Below are 17,199 nucleotides of genomic sequence, written 5' to 3'. Positions count from 1 at the left end.
ATTTGCACCATCGATGTGTGAAGGTCCAGTTGCATCACATTCTTGCTAGTACTTGGTATTGTCAGCTTTAATTTTTTTTTGTTATAGCCATTGAAATAATCATGAGTGGTATTTTATTGTGGTTTTAATTTGCCTTTCCCTAGTGACTAGTGATGTTGAACATCTTTTTTTTTTCCTTTTTTTGAGACAGGGTCTTGCTCTGTCACCCAGGCTGGAGTACAGTGGCGTGATCATGGCTCACTACACCCTCGAACTCCTGGGCTCAGGTGATCCTCCCACCTCAGCCTCTGGAGTAGCTGGGACTACAGACATGCACCACCACACCTGGTTAATGTTTGTAACTTTTGTAGAGACAGAGCTTCTGCAGGTTGCCCAGGCTGGTTTCAACCTCCTGGGCTCAAGTGATCTGCCCACCTCAGCCTCTCAAAGTGCTGGGATTACAGACATGAGCCACCATGTCTGGTGAGCACCTTTTCATAAGTTCTTTTGCTATCTGTATATCTTTTATGAAGTGTCTATTGAAATCTTTTTCCCATTTTTAAGTTTTTTAAATTGAGTTTTAAGAATTGTTTTATGTATTCTGAATACAAATAATTTATCAGATATATGTTTTGCATGTTTTCTCTCAGTCTGGGGCTTGTGTTTTATTCTCCTAGCATAGTGACATAGTGTCTTTTGAAGAGGAGTCCTTTGTTTTGATGAAGTCCACTTTAATTTTTTTAATGGGTCATGCTTTCAGTGTCATCTTAGCGATCTTTGCCTAACCCAAGTTCAAAAAATTTTATTCTCTATTGTCTTTTGGAATTAAACTGAATTGATAGAAATCTTTACCCAGGTGAGTTCTGGGGTGCTCTACTATATAGGACATTTCTCTTTGTCATCTCTGAGCTGGTCACTACTCTCTTGCTACTAACTAATAACTGCCAGGGGGAAAAAAAGCATAAAAAGTACATTGGGAATTGGGTCTCAAATGAGTGGCAGTGGCCATAGGCAGAGCCATCTAAAGAGTGGGCGTCAATGAAATTGCCCTAAATAGCTGTCCCCAAATTCTACTTCTCCTGATTTTCATGATCTCCAGGGAATTTCAGTGACCTTCACTTTGTAGATTGGAACAATCTCTACTTCCGGCTAGGTTATTTTGACTACACCAAGGTCAAGGACTCCTGCCCTGTCTTCTCATCCATAGCAGCAATTTGGGAAAAGTAGTTTAGTTGTTAAGAGCATAGGCTCTAGAGCTTGACTTCTTAGATTCAAATCTTGGTTCTGCCACATATGAGCTGTGTAATTTTTCCCCAGTAATTTAGTCTCTCTGTGCTTCAATTTTGTCATCTATAAAATGTGGTTATAATAGTACTTACTTCACTGTGAAGATTAAATGAATTAATAGATGTAACATACTTAGAATAGCACTTGACACATAGTAAATGCTCAATGAACATTGACTGTTAACGTTAGCACTTCTTAAACACTTTCTATGCACTGGGCATTTATTCACATTATCTGAATTGTCACAATAACCCTGGAAGTAGATGACTCCACATTCTGCAGATGAATAATTTGGGGCTTAGCAACACTGGGTGATTTAAATGCCCAATCTTAGTTGAGATGAAATCTGAATCCAGATGCGTCAAAAATCTCTCTCCACCACAGTGTGCTTTATTATTTTTTCAGTAGTGAAGCACTTTTTAAAAATAAGTATGTAAAAAAATTAGTGAAACTTTTAAAAGATAAGATATATCTACTAAATAGATATTTTATGCAAGTGATTACTAATTCAGTTTCTGCTTTACATTGCTAAAATGTAAGCCAGATGAGCTGATCATAGAGCCTATGTATAAGAGGAGGACTGAATATAAATACCATGATACAGGCTAAAGAATTATTTTCCAGTAATATATCTATATCAAATCTTTTGTGCTTTGTTTCTTGGCAGGCTGTTATAATGGATTAGTTTATGTTCTGAAAAGTAATAGTGGAGAAAAATACTGGATGTTTACTACTGGAGATGCTGTCAAAAGCTCAGCAACCATGGATCCAACCACAGGACTCATTTACATTGGATCTCATGACCAGCATGCATATGCTTTAGATATTTATGTAAGAATTCACCTCAAATTAGCTGGGCATGGTGGCACATGCCTGTAATGGTAGCTACTCCAGAGGCTGAGGTGGGAGGATTGCGTGAACCTGGGAGGTGGAGGTTGCAGTGAGCCAAGATTGTGACAATGTATTCCAGCCTGGGTGACAGAGTGAGACTGTATCTCCAAAAAAAAAAAAAAAAATTCACCTCATTAGTCTAATATCATAAGCATAGAAGCATTAAATTTCTAATACTTAGAAGAAGTAACTGTCAGGTGCAGTTGAGCCTTGGAACAGATATTAACTATTTCCCAAGCTTATCACTGTGGTCTGGGAAGAATAAAGCATTAATTAAGTCTTAATATCTTAAGACCTTTTTAACTTCATTACCAAATTTACCACAAATAAGTGTGCTACTCAGAGTTTTGGAATGTAAAGAATTTAGGATTATCATCTTGACAGTAGAAAAAAATGACAAAGGAAGATATCAATAAGATATTTTAAGGCCTGATTACATAAAAATTAAAATGTTATATAAGAATTATGAAATTAAGCTGGCAAAATTTTTGAAATAAATGTGAAAAAGGTGGAAATTCATTTATGTTTATTAATATTAATGAAAATGAAGATCAAATACAAATTAATAAAATATAAAGATCCAGATAGATAGAAAAATAAACAAGGGACATAAATACACAGGACCCCAAAGAAGAGATGACTAGTAAATGTATATAAATAGTTCATAAATTTAATAATCAAAGGAATGAAAATTAAAAACTCTGAGATAAACAAATGGTGTTAGATTAGGAAACATATTTGTTATAACATTAAATGCTGATGAGAGTGGTAAGAGGTTGTAACTAGTGAGGCCTCTAATGAAAATGATTTGATTTGACCATAGGTAACAATATCATATCCTTGGTCCAATAAAATTATTTTTTTAGAAATCCTGGCAAAATAATCAGAAACATAGTCAAATATACGCATTAAGATGCCTATTTCTAAGTTGTTTATACTACCTAGAAATTCCAAAAAACATTCAATGATAAGGTAGAGAAATTATTTATGTTCATATGGGATATTATGCATTAAAATTATATTTAAATAATATTACAAAATCAGTGAGCAAAACATGATGCCAAGTTGTATATTCAGAATGATCTCAACTATATTAAATCATGTGTGTGTATATACACACATTCTCAGATGTGTGCGCACAGACATACACACATACACCCATACCCCAAAAAGAAATGAGAAAATGCTAAACTGTTAACACTGGTTGTCTCTGGGTGGTGTCCTTTGTCTTTATATTAATCTGATTCTCCACAATAGGCATGTATTTTATACTAAAGATAAAAACGTATGTTAACTAAACAGACATAATATCATGAAGGGTAGGGTATATGGATTTGTTAACCATCAGCAAAAACAAATTAATTTGTTTTCTTATTTGCAGAGAAAGAAGTGTGTTTGGAAGTCAAAATGTGGAGGAACTGTCTTTTCCTCTCCGTGTTTGAACCCGATTCCACATCATTTGTATTTTGCTACATTGGGAGGACTTTTACTGGCTGTAAATCCTGTAGGCATAAAATAATACATATTGATTTTATTACCGATCTTTTCTTTAAATTTTTGAAATTTTTGCTTTGAGCTCTGAAAGTTTGAGTAGTTTTCAGTTATAGTAGTCCACATACACCAAACTAGAATTCATTAAAAATGATTGATACGAGATCTAGAAAGATAAGAAAATTTAAATTCCTGTATGTGTGTGTATATATATGTGTGTGTGTGTGTGTGTATATATGTGTGTGTGTGTGTGTGTGTGTGTATATATATATATATATTTTTTTTTTTTTTTTTGACAGAGTCTTGCTCTGTTGCCCAGGCTGGAGTGCAGTGGTGCGATCTCGGCTCACTGCAACCTCTGCCTCCTGGGTTCAAAATTGACAGAATTTTTTTCATCATATTAAGAACTTTATGTCCATCATAGGGATAGCTCTTAGGTGCTAGTGTTTTTCTTTGCTGGTTTTATTGCAAGCCTTTTTCCTAGTTCTCATAAATAGCACTGATTGATTTAATATATGTATACCAGCTTCATTTATGTCTGCTTACCCCTATAGCGTTTTCTGCTATTTTAGTTCTACCCCTAGGAGATTATGAGTTTTGTTTTTTAAAGGGTAACTGATTAGTAGGATGATGTAAAATGCTGTGAATTGCTTTTTCCTGTGACAGGCTACTGGGAACATTATTTGGAAACATTCCTGTGGAAAACCACTCTTCTCTTCCCCACGATGTTGCTCACAGTATGTTTGTATTGGCTCTGTAGATGGGAATTTGCTCTGCTTTACTCACTTTGGAGAACAGGTAATAGAACTAGAAATTTTTTATATATAAAATTTTATATATCTATATAAATTTATAAAAAATGGACAAGAAATTTTATATATCTATAGTTCTATTTATGTATTTTTTAAAATTTATTTTTCTCAAAGGCAAAGCAGATGGTGACAACTGAAGTAACATTTTAAACATTATTCAACTCATGGTGTTGAGATGTTGAGAAGTAGTTCTATTTTAATTGTGAAGCCATGGATTTCTTAATTTTTTAAAGAAGACATAGTAGATTTAAAAGATTTCTACCCAAACATTGTTACACTTCTTTTGTCATCTCTCTCCCCCAATTTTTAAAAATATTACCAGTTTTTAGCCTGTTTTATTATAACTTCTACTGAGATTATGAAAGTTTAAATAAAACCCCTGGTTTCTTTTAATTGATACAGACATTTGTACCTATTTATGGGGTACATATGTGATATTTTGTTACATGCATAGACTGTATAATGATTAAGTCAGTGTGTTTGTGGTGTCCATCACCTTGAGTACTTATCATTTCTATGTGTCGGGATCATTTCACATCTTCTCTTTTAGTTATTCTGAAATATACAACATATTGTTGTTGGCTATAGTCATCCTACTCTGCTATTGAACATCGGAACTTATTTTTTCTTACTATATGTTTTTACTCATTAATCTGTTTTTATTTTTTTATTAGCCAACCCACCGCAACTTCTTCTTTTTTTTGAGACAGAATCTTGCTCTGTCACCAGGCTGGCCTGGGTTCAAGCAATTCTCCTGCCTCAGCCTCCCAAGTAGCTGGGACTACAGGCGCATGCTGCCATGCCTGACTAATTTTTGTATTTTTAGTAGAGATGGGGTTTCACCATGTTGCCCAGTCTGGTCTCGAACTCCTGACCTCAAGTGATCCACCTGCCTCAGCCTCCCAAAGTACTGAGATTACAGGCATGAGCTACCATGCCCGGTCCCCAACTTCTAATATTGCATTTTCTTCCTCCATGAGATCAACTTTTTTAGCTCTCATATATGAGTGAGAACATGCAATATTTGTCTTTCTGGGCCTGGCTTAATTTCACTTAAGATAAAAATCTTCAATAGCCAGGCATGGTGGCTCACGCCTGTAATCCCAGCACTATGGGAGGCCGAGGCAGGAGGATCACGAAGTCAGGAGATCGAGACCATCCTGGCCAACATGGTGAAACCCTGTCTCTACTAAAATACAAACAAACAAAAAAAAATTAGCTGGGCATGGTGGCGTGCGCCTGTAGTCCCAGCTACTTGGGAGACTGAGGCAGGGGAATCGCTTGAACCCGGGAGGTAGAGGTTGCAGTGAGCCAAGATCGCGCCACTGCACTCCAGCCTAGCGACAGAGCAAGACTCTGTCTCAAAAAAAGAAAAAAAAAAAAAAAGATAAAAGTCTCCAGTTCCATCCATGTTGCTGCAAATGACATGATTTCCTTGTTTTTTATGGCCTAATAGTATTTCACTTCATCTATGTATACATTTTCTTTATCCACTCATCCATTGGTGGACACTTAAGTTTATTCCATATCTTTGCTCTTGTGAATAGTGCTGCAGTAAACATGGGAGATGGGAGTGCAGGTTGTCTCTTTGATATACTGATTTCTTGTCTTTGGGTAAATAGTAGTAGGACTGTTGGATATGATAGTTCTCTCCTTAGTTTTTTGAGAAATCTCCATACTGTTTTCCATGATGACTACACTAATTTACATACCCACTAGCAGTGTAAGTTCCTTTTTCTCCACATCCTTGCCAGCATTTGTTATGTTCTTTTTGTAAAAGCCATTTTAACTGGGTAAGATGATACCTCATTGTGGTTTTGATTTGCATTTCCCTGATCATTAGTGATGTTGAGTGTTTTTTTCATATACCTGTTAGCCATTTGTATGTTTTCTTTTGAGATATGTCTGTTCATCTCCCTTGCCCACTTTTTAATAGGACTTGTTTGTTTACTGTTGTGTCGAGTTCCTCATATTCTAGATATTAGTCCCTTGTTGGATGAATAGTTTGCAAATATTTTCTCCCATTCAACAGGCTGTCTCTTCACTCTGTTGTTTCCTGTACTGTGCAGAAGCTTTTTAGCTTAATATAGTCCCACTTAACTATTTTTGTTTTTGTTTTAGGCCTTAGCCATGAAAGCTTTGCTTAGACCAGTGTCCTGAAGTGATTCCCTTATGTTTTCTTCTAGGAGTTTTAACTAGTTTTGGGTCTTATATTTAAGTCTTTAATCCATCTCGAGTTTATTTGTATATACAGTGAGAGCGAGGAGTCTGGTTTATTCTTCTGCATGTAGAGATCCAATTTTCCCAGCACCATTTATTGAAGAGGGTGGCCATTCCCCATTGCGTATTTTTGACACCTTTCTCAAATCTCAGTTGGCTGTAACTACTTGGATTTATTTCTAGGTTCTCTATTCTATTACATTGAGCTATCTATTTTTTATACCAATACAGTGCCATTTTGGCTAATTTAGCCTTATTTTGAAGTCAATCACTGTGATGCCTCCAGCTTTGTTCTTTTTACCCAATATTGCTTTGGCTATTCTGGGTCTTTTTTGGTTTCGTATGAATTTTATTTTTTTTTTTATTTTATTTTTTGAGATGGAGTCTCGCTCTGTTGCCCAGGCTAGAGTGCACTGGCACGATTTTGGCTCACTGAAACCTCTGCCTCCTGGGTTAGAGCCATTCTCCTGCCTCAGCCTCCTGTGTAGCTAGGATTACAGGTGTGTACCACCACGCCTAGCTAATTTTTGTATTTTTAGTAGAGACGAGGCTTCACCATGTTGGCCAGGCTGGTCTCAAACTCCTGACCTCAGATGATCCACCCACCTTGGCCTCTCAAAGTGTTGGGATTACAGGTGTGAGCCACCGTGCCCGGCCACAACTTATAACTTTTTATCATTGCCCATAAACTCTTCCTTTCAGCGCAATTTTTTCCTACATTTGGAAAAAAGAATATATAGTTTGTAATAAGATACATTGAAAACTGGTCTCACACTTTTTTTTTTTTGGAGACAATGTCTCACTGTATCGCCCAGGGTGGAGTGCAGTAGCATGATCTTGGCTCACTGCAACCTCCGCCTCCCAGGTTCAAGTGGTTCTCCCACCTCACCCTCCCAGTAGCTGGGACTATAGGTGCCTGCCACCACACCCGGCTAATTATTGTATTTTTAATAGAGACGGGGTTTCACCATGTTGGCCGGGCTGGTCTTGAACTCCTGACTGCAGGTGATCCACCTGCCTTGGCCTCCCAAAATGCTGGGATTACAGGCATGAAACACCTCGCCTGACCCAGTTTTAAATAAGAAACATTTAAGGCTGGGTGTGGTGGCTCATGCCTGTAATCCCTACACTTTGGGAGGCCGAGGTAGGCGGATCACGAGGTCAGGAGATCGAGACCATCCTGGCTAACATGGTGAAACCTCAACTCTGCTAAAAATACAAAAAATTAGCTGGGTATGGTGGCACGCGCTGGTAGTCCTAGCTACTCGGGAGGCTGAGGCGGGAGAATCACTTGAACCCGGTAGGCAGAGGTTGCAGTGAGCCGAGATCGTGCCACTGCACTCTAGCCTGGGCAACGGAGCAAGACTCCATCTCAAAAAAAAAAAAAAAAAGATATATTGAAAACTCAATGTAGTTTTACCTTTGAACTCAGTGTCTCTGAATAATACTAACTCTTGGAGCTCAAAATTAATTTTACTTATCATGCACGGCAATGAATCACATGGTAACAACATTCAGTATATTTTGTTTTAGATTTTAGATTTTACCACTGGGACAGAGATCTAGTGTGAGAGTGCTACTTTTCAGAAAAAGCCATTTTGTCTGTGTATAGTTACCATTCAAATAGCCTATATCTCTTAGATTTGCATTAAGAACCTCATAGAGCTTTAAGGGAGAATTGGAGCAATTAGATGAATGGATTATATTTATTTTTATTACTTGTTATAGGTTTGGCAGTTCTGTACCAGTGGACCAATCTTTTCATCCCCGTGTACCTCATCATCAGAGCAAAAAATATTTTTTGGTTCCCATGATTGCTTTGTCTACTGTTGTAACATGAAAGGTCACCTGCAGTGGAAATTTGAAACTACTTCAAGGGTCTATGCAACACCGTTTGCTTTCCATAACTGCAACGGCAGCAATGAAATGTTGCTGGCAGTAGCATCTACTGATGGGAAACTGTGGATCTTGGAATCTCAGAGTGGACAACTGCAAAGTGTTTATGAACTTCCTGGAGAAGTCTTCTCTTCTCCTGTGGTCCTGGAATCAGTGCTCATTATTGGGTGTAGAGATAATTATGTTTATTGTCTGGATTTATTAGGTGGCAATAAAAAATAAGCAAATACAGTCCTTATTTATATAACAAATGTGAGATGTTTGAAAATATTTTACCATTATAGAGCATTTGGATAGTCTTATTTAAATTAAAGATTATATTTTGGCTAAGAAACGGACACTTGTCTACTACACCTGGTTGGAGAACAACTATATTTTACTTCCCATAGGAACAACAGAAGCTTTTACAAAGAGAGAACAAAACACATCAATATAGTTAGTAGCACTTTTGTTTAATTAGGTGTGATGGTTAACTTTATATGTCAGCTTGACTGGCTAAGGGATGCTCGGATAGCTGGTAAAACATTATTTCTGGGTATGTCTGTGAGGCTGTTTCTGGAAAAGATTAGCATTTGAATTTGAATCAGTAGACTGAGTAAAGAAGGTCCTCCCTCACCAGTGTGCCAATGTGGGTGGCATCGTTCAAGCTGATGAGGGCCTGAATGGAACGAAAAGGTAGAGGAGGGGCAAATGCTCTGTTCTTGCTGAGATGTATCAATCTGCTCCTTCCTTTGGACATCAAAGCTCCTGGTTCTGAACCCTTGGACCACTCTCCTGGGTCTCCAGTGTGCAAATGGCAGATGGTGGCACTTCTCAGCCTCCATAATCACTTAAGCCAGTTTTCATAATACATCTCTCCTAATCGCTAGGTTTCTATGGAGAACCCTAATACATTAGGCTAATTTTATGTTTTTTTCTTTAAAAAAGATCCCGGCGGGGGCCGGGGGAGGATCAGAATATACTTGGTGGATTAAAAACGGTCTTTATTACATGAATTTGCCATTCATGGCAAAAGGTTTTCAAAGGCAGGATTTAGTTATCGAATTACGTTCCTTAGTCATTTTTAATGAAATACTAACGTAGACTAAAATATACACACACACCCTGCCCCACACACAGTGCAATTTCATGTTTATACGTGGTGATTTCAGGCGTTCATTGTTCCGAGCAATGCCCTTTCCTTAAAATTTTGATCTTTTGCTCATCATGGAATGGGTTTGGTTGTTTTTTTTTTTTTTTGCATTAATTTTGATTTTTTAAAAATACTGCATTAAAATAGTATTTCTCTTGATTACTAAGTTTTCTGGCAGCCAAGGCAAGTGCTCACATGCCTAACTCACTTTTCATTTCACCAGGGTCTGGCCCTGTAAGTCAGTATATCTGATGTGTGGCCATAAGCTGCAAATTCTCACGTGCTCTCAGCTGCTGCTTCTGCTGAGTAGCCCATGCTGTGAGGAGGCTGCACAATCCTTTTGTCTGAGACCCAGACCATTCAATTCCAATTTAGGATTGAGACAAACATTTTATTTGCCCCTGTTCATTATTTTTCTCTAAAAATACCTAGTAAAAAATATAATACAACACCTTGAAGTTGTTCTTGTTAAACAAAAGCTATGCAAATATAATGAGATTGTTTTGTAGACAGTCATCGAAATCAAATTCCATCAGTGCCAAAGGTCTCGTGGGTATTTTTTATTGAAAGATCTTTTCCCTTCAATAATGGACATTTTACATTAAAACTTTATACAACCAAATATCCAAATTATATTAAAATCACACTAAGGTATTTTCATTGTCTCTAACTTTACTGTTGGTAAAAATATTAAGACACTTGTAACTAATGTTTCTGCTTTAAAATAAGCAATTAAACTAAATGTCACAAGAAGAGACAATACATACTATACATTTGCAGATAACTGACTAAATGATAATAGTAATTAATAATGTTTGTGTAAGAAACAATTGCACTTGAAAAATTTAAAAAGTAAACAAAAAACCCTCTAGTTTTATATATAAGTCTATGAACAGAGGTTAATCATCTATAACCTTGCCAGGAGAAGTGTATGTTTGTTTAAAAAAAAAAAAAAAAAAACTTGCATTTAACATAGTAATCATTCATTTAAAAAAAAGTCTTGAACTTTTTATATGTTTTTACAGAATTTCCCCATAGTTTGTTGCTCTGAAGACTGCAACACAACTAAAGCAAAATAATACTTCATTGGTATTTAGTGCAAATTCGGGGTGATTTTGAAATGAAATGTTAAACATGTACCCTTTAGAAGCTGTTAGAAGTAAGTACTGTGACTGCCCTTTCTTCAGTATACTCTTCTTTTAAAGACTTTGATGGAAAAATTTTAACTGAGGTATTTCGCCTACTTTGTTTGGACACAGTGATATCCCAGCCAATACAAAGTTGACACATCTACCATTTTTTGTAACTGATCTTATTTCCCCACCTGTTCTTTGCCATAATTGGGATATTGTCCAAAACTGACAGGATGAAAGAAAAAGTCAATTCAGAAGAATTACTGTAGCATTATCATTCCAGGGCTGTAGGTGGAAACATTTCCATTGAAAAGTGTTATATTAGTGAGGAAATCATTGGAACTAACAAATGCCTACATACAAGATTTAGACATGAACATTAGTATGGAAGACGTGCAGTGAAATACTAATTGCTTGCCACAGCAATAAAAAAAAGTTACATTGATTTTTAACAGTCTGAAGGTCCAGTATATATAATATTAAATCCAACTTGCAAGAGTACAACTATCCACTTGACCACACATGCCAGCTGCTACAGTGAGGCTGAGCCATTGTTTCTAGAAAGAAAATGGTTTCTACGTGGTAAATAACTTTGCCATCATCCTTTATTTAAGGTACATGGTAGAATAACAGCACATTGCATATTGAGCGAGCATAAAGGAAAGTAATGATGGATACTTAATAAAGCATGTTTTTGTAGGAGAGGAAAAAGGATGTAATTCCCTCTGCACAGAGCAAAGGATGTGTACCTGTGTACCTATATTTTGGAATAAGAATCTAAGAAAAGGGGAATATGCCAACACTATGAAATATAAGGTTAGCACCAGCAATATGTGACTTTGCTGGTATGTCTACGTTTCACGTAAAGTAAATTTAGGGAAATAAAAGTGAATATATGTGGCTTTTAAACTGCCACGTCCCTTCTTTGTATGCACATGTGTATGATAATAAAAAGGCCACTTAAAACTCAGATGTTTTTTAAAGGTAGCAAGGTGAATGCTCAAAATTAGAAATGCTACTGGACATTTGACTCTAAATATGAATTACTCAATTATAGTAAAGAAAAGACTTTCTGCAGGAAGTCCTTATTACAAAGGCTCCAAATCTTGGCTTCCTGTTAATTTTCCCTAAAGACCAAAGGGAATTTTCAAACATGTAATGTCAATAACCTGTTGTTTCTTGTAATAAATGGCTGGCTTGGGGGGTTGTTTTATTATTTTTCCTGTCTCACTGTTGCTTTTTGAGTGAGTGAGCCTCCCTTTCAAAGTCTGAAAAACTAGATTACATTAGGATCAGTGTTTGTCTCAAAGTTCTTAACCTTTGGGATCTATCAGAATTGATCTGAAGAGTTTTTGCCAGAATACATATTCCTGGCCCAGTCCGCACAGGCTCTGATTGAGTAGGCCTGGGTGGGAACCTACACATCGTAACAACCACTGCCCTAGATGGAGATTCTTGAGACAGAAAGCAAACTTGTAGCTCTGATCTAGAATTGCCTTTCTTCACTACATTAAATTAAAATGTTCCCTGGGAGCCAGCTGGGCCAAATGCTTCACATGTCCTTAAGGAGGGTATTGGAATAACGGGGCCTCACACTATGAATCCACAGTGTGGTAAAAATGTGAATGGATGTGCTTCAGAGTGGGGAAAACTCATGAAAACTAACATGGGCACAGTTGGGAGCCAGAATGTTCCTTGTGATTCCCAGTTACTCACTGCATTCAGGAGAATGGGTGTTCTCGCTTTTAGCTAGATATGATCCTTTCACCATTACTGCAGAAAGGATAAACATTCCCACACATATGGTAGAGTAAATGTTCTGGACAAAGAAAATTAGTGCATAGAATCAAAAAACCATTACAAAAGGTTGGCAAAAGTACATATTCTGAATGGTGTGTGGGTGGGTGTGTGTGCAAGGCTATGGAATGGGCATGGGCAGGCTCTCATGAGGAGTTCTTAGCTTAGATATTTTGCTTCATGTGGTCCTGTGGACGGAATTTTCTCTTGAGAACTAGGAGGAGCTCAAGGCACCAGGACCTAGGGTTGTGCAAATCCACTCTTTACAATGAACACCACCAGTTCAGTTTCTAAACATTATTTTACAGTCTATAAAACATGCTTCTTTTCCCTAGCTTGATTTCTTTACCCCATATAAAAAATAAATAAATAAAAAGGGCAAGAGAGGAGCCAATAACTGGCAGTAGGGATTGGTGAGAGTCACTCTTTACTTAATAATCTGTGGACAGTCGCTCCAAGCCTTTGCTTTCCTTTTGGCCAAAGCCAGCCAGGCTGGTTCTGTTGACACGGGGGCAGCATCCGGGGTGGAAAACCTCTTGGTGACTTCTTTCACTAGCGGCGCTGGGGGAGCCGAATCGGAGATCTCCACTGGGTTTTGTTTTGAAGGAAAAGGAAAAGTAAGTTCAGAGCCACATTATAAATTTTCTTTTTAATTAACAGATAAATTGTATGTATTTATCATGATAAACTGTATGTATCTGTCATGTACAACATTGTTTTGAAATATATATACATTGCAAAATAGCTAAATCTAGCTAATTAAAATATACAAAACCTCACAGTTATCATTTTTGTGGTGACAGCATTTAAAATCTACTCTCTTAGGTCTCTTGAACATATTCCTCTTATCTAACTGAAATTTTGTATCCTGTGATGAACATCTCTCCAACACCCCCCACCCCAGCCATATTTTGATTTATCAGAAGTGTGAGACAGAAAAAAGAAAACCCAATGAAACACAGACAGGCAAATTCCTGGCCTCCCTCAGTGAGGAGAATGAAGGAAAGCAAGCTGTGTGTTTATAACTCTTGCATACAGAATTACAACAACCAAAGTAGTCAGTTTTAATTTCAAAGAATTTCCAGAAGCCTAATCTGTATAAAGAAGCTATGCCTGCATGATATCCAGTCAATCCCATGAAGAAAAAGATCAACTCAGCAGACTGGATCTATTAAGCTGGTGAGGTTAAAAGCTACCTTCCTGGCCGGGCATGGTGGCTCACGCCTATAATCCCAGCACTTTGGGAGGTCAAGGTAGGAGGATCACTTGAGGTCAGGAGTTTGAGACCAGCCTGGCCAACATGGTGAAACCCTGTCTTTACTAAAAATACAAAAAGTAGCCAGGCTTGTTGGCAGGTGCCTGTAATCCCAGCAACTCGGGAGGTTGAGGCAGGAGAATCACTTGAACTCTGGAGGCAGAGGTTGCAGTGAACCAAGATCACACCACCGCACGCTCCAGCATGGATGACAGAGTGACACTCCGCTTCAAAAAAAAAAAAGCTACTGTCCCCACAAAAGCATCCACTGGGTGCCTCTACCTCTGAGTCTCACAGATCCTGCCAGCTCCCATGACTTTCATCCTTGTCTCACAGTTCCTTTGCACCGTATCACTTTCTTTATTAGAGTGTACAGGCTTCTTAATGTGAAAGAGTGCTTGTTTTATCTTTGAGTCATATTTAGTGCCTATGGCAATGGCTTACACATATGTTTCTAGAACTCAGGAAATACTGACTGAGAAGACAAAATAAGAATAAAGACTTCAGAATAAAGACTTGCTTTATTAAGCTAGAGCCACTCCGAGTTGCATTAATCCTTTAGTACTTCTGAGAAATCGGGCAGAGAAAGATTTGATCTCTTTGACTTTGGGGCTTTCACTTTATTTTGAAAGAAACTCATTCTCTCTCTTTTTCTCACTCTTTCTCTTTCTAGTTCTAACAGGTAGAACCCTTAATTCCTATAAGTAAAATCAAATGACATAATGCCTATGAGGTTCTTAAGAAATTACACAGCAATCTAAAGTGGTTTTCAAATATAAAGCTTTAAGCCAGGCATGGTGGCTCATGTCTGTAATCCCAGCACTTTGGGAGGCCGAGGTGGGCGGATCACTTGAGGTCAAGAGTTCGAGACTAGCCTGGCCAACAAGGTGAAACCCTGTCTCTGCTAAAAATACAAAAATTAGCTGGGTGTGGTGGCGTATGCCTATACTCCCAGCTACTTGGGAGGATGAGGCAGAAGAATTGCTTGAACCCAGGAGGCGGAGGCTGCAGTGAGCCGAGATGGCGCCATCATACTCCAGCATGGGCAACAGAGCAAGATTCTGTCCCCCACCCAAAATGCCAAACAAAACTAAAAAAACAAATAGAAAGCTTCCTTCCATCACCAGTAGTAAATATATCTTTAATAGTGAGACCTCTTAATATCTCCTGGCCTCAGGGAGCCACGGCATAGAAAAGCCTGGGTCTAGAGATTAGACGCCCTTTGGGGAATAATGGAGCCTAGTGGGGAAAACAGATGCCCTATTAACCCCTGGGAGGGAGCCTGTTCAGAGTCATCCATCCTCCAAGTGATTGGTAATAAGAAGATAGTTGGATATATTACATCATTTTACCTTTTAACCAAATAAAGAATATTTTCTAAATGTGTACATCTCTTACACGTCATGAACATATAAAAACTGCTGTTGTTAATTAACATCAAGGACACTGTGCTGAGAAACGTTACTCTGTAAAGTCACAGACTAGCAGAAACCTGCTGCGTGAAATCACACCAGTGAGAACAGACCATTTCACTTTTGCCTGGAGCATCTGAGCCAAGTGTCACCATGACATAGAGATGCAGTTTCCATTTCCAACCCAGGTGCAGAGCTCCGGGTAGCAGTTTTCAGATACAACATTTTACACATTTATCTTTTCTGTTTTTGTTGTTTTTGAGACACACTGTCGCTCGGGCTGGAGTGCAGTGGCACAATCTTGGCTCACTGCAACCTCCACTTCCTGGGCTCAAGCAATCTTCCCACCTCAGCCTCCCAAGTAGGTGGGACTACAGGTATGCACCACCACACCTGGCTAATTTTTGTATTTTTAGTAGAGACAGGGTTTTGCCATGTTGCCCAGGCTAATCTCCAACTTCTGGGCTCAAGCAATCTGCCTGCCTTGGCCTCCCAAAGTGATGGGATTACAGGCATGAGCCACCATACCTGGCCCACATTTATCTTTCTTTTCTGTATTTTTAAAATTGGTGTATATATATATATATATATACACACACACACACACACACCATACTTGTATATATTTTGGGCGTACATGTGGCATTTTAATACATGTAAATAATGTGTAATGATCAATCAGGGTAAGTTGGATATCCATGACCTCAAACATTTCAAACATTTATCTTAACTTTGTAGTTTTAAAGGAAACAGAAGCCTGAACACACTTTTCAGCTCAGTCTTCATATTATCTCCTTTATGTACACCATGGCTTTGATCTGACTTATTAAAACGCTACTCCATTTAAATTTTACCTAAACTTCACCCTTTACCCCAAGTCCTATTATAATTTTGTCTCTTCCCTTGTTTAGAAGGTTCTTCCGTAAGTTAATAAACCCAACTTTGTCAGAATATAGGCACAGGGTGCTGGAGATGGCTCATACTGCCGTGCTAAACGTTCACAAATGTAGAGAGCCAGCTGACATCATATTGGTATAACAGCTTTGAACTGGCCAGGGTTCTCTATTTACACAGAGAAATTGAAGATGCTCCAAACAAAGGTCTCTCTACCCCCTCAAGAGCTAACTGTTAAGTATTCACCAACACACCACTGATAGTGGGTGAGTTCCTGGTGGTCTTCATCAAGAGCTTAATCAGTGTCAACATTTATGAATGAGGTTATCAGACAGCCTGTGCTTTGAAATGCTTGAGGTGCTCTGCTAGTCATTACACTGTAGGATAGAAAGCACGCTCTACAAAGAGAAACCTGGAACCACAGTTACAAAACAATGGACCTGCTCTCTACCTGTCACAGACGTAGGAAGAGTGTTGGCCTTTTTCAGCTGTTCTCTGCGCTCAAGCCTGGACACTGCAGTCTCGGGCCTCTTCTCTTCTGGCAGAGCAGTGGACTTGTGCAGGGAACCTGCTCTGCTGACACTGCTGCTTCCAGGCTGCGGGCTGACACTGACCTGCACGGGCAGAGACAGTCATGGGAAGCATGTTTTCAACCTAAGACATGGAAAGACTGACCCTGCAGGCCTTCTGGGCTTCTGCCTGCCAGCCCCTGACCTCTGCTTCCAACGGTGGGCTGGATTACATGTATGCGCCATGTATACTCAACCACGGCTCCCGGTGAGGGAGCAGCTCAGAGCCAGTGTGCCTAATAGGGAAAGTTACTTTCCCAGAAAAGTCCCACCAAACTGACTGTAACATCAGGCCACGGAATAAGACTCCTGGTTTCCTTGCAAAAAGTTTGTTTCTCACGTAACTTGTATATCACTGCTGTAAGCACATCATGGATTATGGCAAATCAGGTTAACCTAAGAGTATAAAGAAATCAAATCCAATTTCACAC

The 17,199-nt window shown here is 38.5% G+C and overlaps 2 protein-coding genes across 22 annotated transcripts in view; one reads left to right on the top strand and one right to left on the bottom strand.

The window, feature by feature from the left end:
• Positions 1-12,059, top strand: part of LOC105463548 (aminoadipate-semialdehyde dehydrogenase) — a 45,113-nt gene extending 33,054 nt beyond the window's left edge. For 7 of the 12 annotated variants that reach the window (XM_011710717.3, XM_011710713.2, XM_011710716.3 and 4 more), the window contains 4 exons: positions 1,934-2,097; positions 3,539-3,661; positions 4,315-4,446; positions 8,409-12,059. In XM_011710717.3, coding sequence (XP_011709019.1) covers positions 1,934-2,097; positions 3,539-3,661; positions 4,315-4,446; positions 8,409-8,798 — 809 coding nt within the window. In that variant the 3' untranslated portion in view covers positions 8,799-12,059. Of the gene's footprint in view, positions 1-190; positions 412-1,933; positions 2,098-3,538; positions 3,662-4,314; positions 4,447-8,408 lie in introns of those variants that run through there. The other 5 variants (XM_024787266.2, XM_011710719.3, XR_011621193.1 and 2 more) reach the window with 4 other exon arrangements.
• Positions 10,653-17,199, bottom strand: part of CRACD (capping protein inhibiting regulator of actin dynamics) — a 280,222-nt gene continuing 273,675 nt past the window's right edge. For all 10 annotated transcript variants that reach the window (XM_071093394.1, XM_071093397.1, XM_071093396.1 and 7 more), the window contains 2 exons: positions 16,651-16,813; positions 10,653-13,226 (listed from right to left, as the gene is read on the bottom strand). In XM_071093394.1, the coding sequence (XP_070949495.1) occupies positions 13,066-13,226; positions 16,651-16,813 (324 nt within the window). In that variant the 3' untranslated portion in view covers positions 10,653-13,065. The remainder of the gene's footprint in view (positions 13,227-16,650; positions 16,814-17,199) is intronic.

This window comes from Macaca nemestrina, chromosome 3 (genome assembly GCF_043159975.1).
Source record: "Macaca nemestrina isolate mMacNem1 chromosome 3, mMacNem.hap1, whole genome shotgun sequence".
NCBI lineage: Eukaryota > Metazoa > Chordata > Mammalia > Primates > Cercopithecidae > Macaca > Macaca nemestrina.
This window is presented reverse-complemented; position numbering and strand designations above follow the sequence as displayed.